This window comes from Manihot esculenta, chromosome 11 (assembly GCF_001659605.2).
Source record: "Manihot esculenta cultivar AM560-2 chromosome 11, M.esculenta_v8, whole genome shotgun sequence".
NCBI lineage: Eukaryota > Viridiplantae > Streptophyta > Magnoliopsida > Malpighiales > Euphorbiaceae > Manihot > Manihot esculenta.
In genome coordinates, this window is record NC_035171.2 from 27,487,527 (window position 1) to 27,491,544 (window position 4,018).

At 30.4% G+C, this 4,018-nt stretch overlaps 1 protein-coding gene across 1 annotated transcript; it reads left to right on the forward strand.

Moving 5' to 3' along the window:
* The first annotated feature begins 209 nt into the window (after window positions 1–209).
* Window positions 210–3,748, forward strand: LOC110626240 (LEAF RUST 10 DISEASE-RESISTANCE LOCUS RECEPTOR-LIKE PROTEIN KINASE-like 2.2). Its single transcript, XM_021772031.2, has 4 exons — window positions 210–1,019; window positions 1,411–1,440; window positions 1,928–1,972; window positions 2,125–3,748. The coding sequence occupies exons 1-4, from the start codon at window positions 281–283 to the stop codon at window positions 3,234–3,236; spliced, it is 1,926 nt and encodes a 641-aa protein (XP_021627723.1). The 5' UTR covers window positions 210–280; the 3' UTR covers window positions 3,237–3,748.
* Window positions 3,749–4,018: the final 270 nt, after the last annotated feature.

Consider the following 4,018-nt stretch of genomic DNA (forward strand, 5'->3'; position numbering starts at 1 on the left):
AAGATTAATTAATAATTTTTTTATAAATTTAAAAATTAACTAATAAAATTTTACAAATAATAAAAATCAAATAGTAAAATATTTAACGATTAAAATTAATAAAAAAAACCTAATCAATAAACTGTTTACAATGTCAAGAATATTATAATATAATTTTTAAAATTAAAAAATTAAACTAATAAATTTTTTCATATTATAAAACTAAATACAGAATGGGTCATTCTGATTCACAAGACAGATATGGAGTTCTAAACAAACAGAAGTCTCATCTTAATTTGCCATGATTAGAGAAACTCTCATCTTTGTTTTCCTGCTAGTCTCCCAAAGTTGCAATGCTTTTGAAACAAACCGCTGTGCGCCTTCAGCATGCGGCAATATCCGGAACATTAGCTACCCTTTCAGACTGGAAACTGATTCAATCAACTGCGGAGACCATAGATATAACCTTTCCTGTGAAAATAATTCGACGGTGTTGAATCTATATGGAGGAAAATACTATGTCCAGGCCATCAATTACCATAACTTTACGATCCGACTGGTGGATGCTGGCGTCCGTCAACATGATTGTTCTTCCATTCCTCGTTTTCCTTTGTCTCATTACCACTTCAGACAGGGAGATCCATACTGGAGTGACGAAGGATTGGGTTATTCTTCTTTATCGGGGAGTATCCTGTTCCTCAAGTGCCAAAATCCAGTGAATTTTTCTCTCTATCCATATATGGACGCTGCACCTTGCATCAGTACTGGACTCAAGTATTCATATGTGATGGTTATACGAAGCCCATGGGTATCTAATCTGATGGACTTGTGCAGCGTGGAGATGATGACTTTAATTCCATCAGCAGCATTGGATTATTATTCATATTACGGACAGAAGAATGTTTCCTTTAATGAAATTCACAAATATCTGGCGTTTGGGTTCGAGATTTCATGGTTCGATAGCCTCTACTGTGTTAATTGTACATATGGCTGCTACCTGGAGAACAACACCAACCGTGTTCATTGCAGAACATGGAAAAGTACGCAACACTTTCATCTATATATTAATTTTCTTACACTATATAATTTATTGCACAATTAAATTTAAAAATATATATATATTATTTGAAAATTAATTAATTAATGTCAGTTTACTCATTATATATTACTTCTTGTAATAATTCTTTTACTCTTATCTTGCTTGTGTATTTTATATCTAAATTAGTTTATTTATAAACATTGTGTCATATGAGCACATAGGCATAAGTGTAAATACGTGAAATAACAAAATACATGTTATAGTGCATATTTTGCATCAATATTATATATTTCTTTCTGAATAAATACATATTAGTATTTTATTTTTTATTATTATAATAAATGAATAGTTCTTATAAATATTAATTTAATTGTTTCCTCAATTATTTGCAGGTAAGATTGACATAGGATATAGACTCCGAGGTAAGGCCTCTCTTTCCGTTTATACAATATGTGATAATGTTTAATTAATTATTATTTGCTAAGTGAATTACTATTAGATTTTTTTTTTATTTTTTAAAATTAATTACTTATTTTATATTTTAAATTCAATCAATTAAAATATATTAATATTTTATAAAATCAAACTTTTTAATTTTTCTATTCAAGAAAATCTTATTTTAATTTTAAATATTTATACAGTTTAATCTCTATAATTTTGATTATATATATTATTTACAACCGGTGATACTATTTAGTTCATTTATTCAAAACTAAACTATATTGAGTAATATTTTATTTAATAAAAATACTAAAAAGTTTAACTTTATAAAATATAAAAATGTTTTAATTCAGTAATTTTTAAATATAAGCTTATTAGTTAATTTTAAAAAACACAAGAATGTCATAGTTATTTACCCTTGCTTCCTTTAACTTTTGAGAATACCAACATCACCGTTTTCCTGTACAGTTGCTGTCTATTATTGGCTCCCAATGAACATCTTGCCTAATGTTGGTAAGCACTCTTCCTATTAATCAATTATTTCAGGTATATTTATTTATTTATATGCAGATCTACATCGAGTCAGCAAGAAAAGGTAGCTAACTTATAAACTAGATAGCTAAGCAAAATCTTAACGAATAGATGATTCCATAAATTTCACACAGGAAAATTTTGTGCTCTAAGAACTACATTTGGGGCTCTGTTTATAGCTGCATTTCTTAAGTACAAATGGCAAAGAAGGCACCTATCGGGATATGATGCAATTGAAGAATTCTTACAGAACCACAATAACCTTATGCCAATAAGATATTCTCACTCAGACATTAAGAAGATTACTGGAAGTTTTAAGGAAAAGTTAGGAGAAGGAGGTTTTGGTTGTGTATATAAAGGAAAGCTTCGAAGCGGTAAAGTTGCTGCAATAAAGATATTGAATAGCTCTAAAGCTAATGGACAAGATTTTATCAATGAGGTTGCTACTATTGGAAGGATTCACCATGCTAATGTTGTACAATTAATTGGCTTTTGTTTCGAGAGATCAAAGCAAGCTCTTATATATGAATTCATGCCTAATGGGTCTCTTAATAATTACATAGGTCGTCAAGAAGGATCGATTTCTCTAAGTTGGGAAAAACTTTATGAGATTTCTCTTGGAGTGGCCCATGGCATTGAATATCTACACGAAGGTTGTGATATGCAAATCCTTCATTTTGATATCAAACCTCACAATGTTCTCCTTGATGAAAATTTCAAACCAAAGATTTCAGATTTTGGGCTCGCTAAATTTTATCCAACCAAAGGGAACATTGCATCTCTTACAGCTGTGAGGGGAACGATGGGATACATGGCACCAGAATTCTTCTATAAAAATATTGGACGTGTCTCATATAAAGCAGATGTATATAGCTTTGGAATGTTGATACTAGAAATGGCAGACAAAAGGAAGAATGTAAATTCACATGCTGAACATTTAAGTGAAGTTCACTATCCGTTTTGGGTACATGACCAACTGTCTAATGGAAAATTACCGATAGAAGATATAACAGAGGGGGAAAATGTAATAGCTAGAAAAATAATTTTGACAGGATTATGGTGTGTACAAATGCAACCTTGTGATCGTCCTCCCATGAAAAAGGTTATAGAGATGCTTGAAGGAGACTTGGAAAGCCTACAATTGCCTCCGAGGCCTATTCTATTTCCTGCAACCCCAGTGACCATGGATAGAGGAGAATTATCATCAGAGTTAGGATCAAGTAGCTTGATTGAAAATTCAAGTTAAGTGACTTGATACGCAATATCCCACTACTTATTTGACGGTTTGTTCTTCAAGTTTTTTCACTTTAAAATACTCTAAAGACTTAATTAGTTAATGACTTGATCATAATTAATTTATAGTGAATGTATGTGTGTTTAACTTAAGAGTGTAAGCTGCCTTATTCATATTTGTGGCTATTAATTTCAATGTGAACAATGCCATATAGGTGAGTAAGACAAGAATAAGACAGTAGAGTTTACCAAGTTTAGATGTGTATAAATGCATTCAGTCGATTCAATTGATAATGAGCATCATCCTCTCTTTTGAATCAGCTCAGCTAATGATTTATTAATTATCCATTTCTATAATTGATTGTAGTTTCTTATCCTTCAAAACAAAACGGGTTGATTTGGATTTAAACTTTGATATTTTTGTTTTCCTTGTTTGTTTGTTATGAATCTAAGATGGGTCAGCCAATTTTTTGTTCCAGCTTGCCAATGCAATATGTTCTAATGGAATTAATTTGGTTTTGAATTCATATTCCTTGTTTAGTATAGATAGCATCAGTATTAAAGCTTTTACGCCATTTTTTTATGAAAAAATAACATATGTATGTATACATGTGAAAATATTTCTAATTAAATTATGTTTCTAGAAAATAACTTGGTTCTTACTTATGATCTTCTCCCGAATTGCCCTATAAATGAATGATTTTCTGATAGAGCTAAGAGCTTAGATTTCTAAATTAGAAAATATATCCCAAACCAGGAGAATATTCCCTATTGCTATTTGATGTTACTGAAACG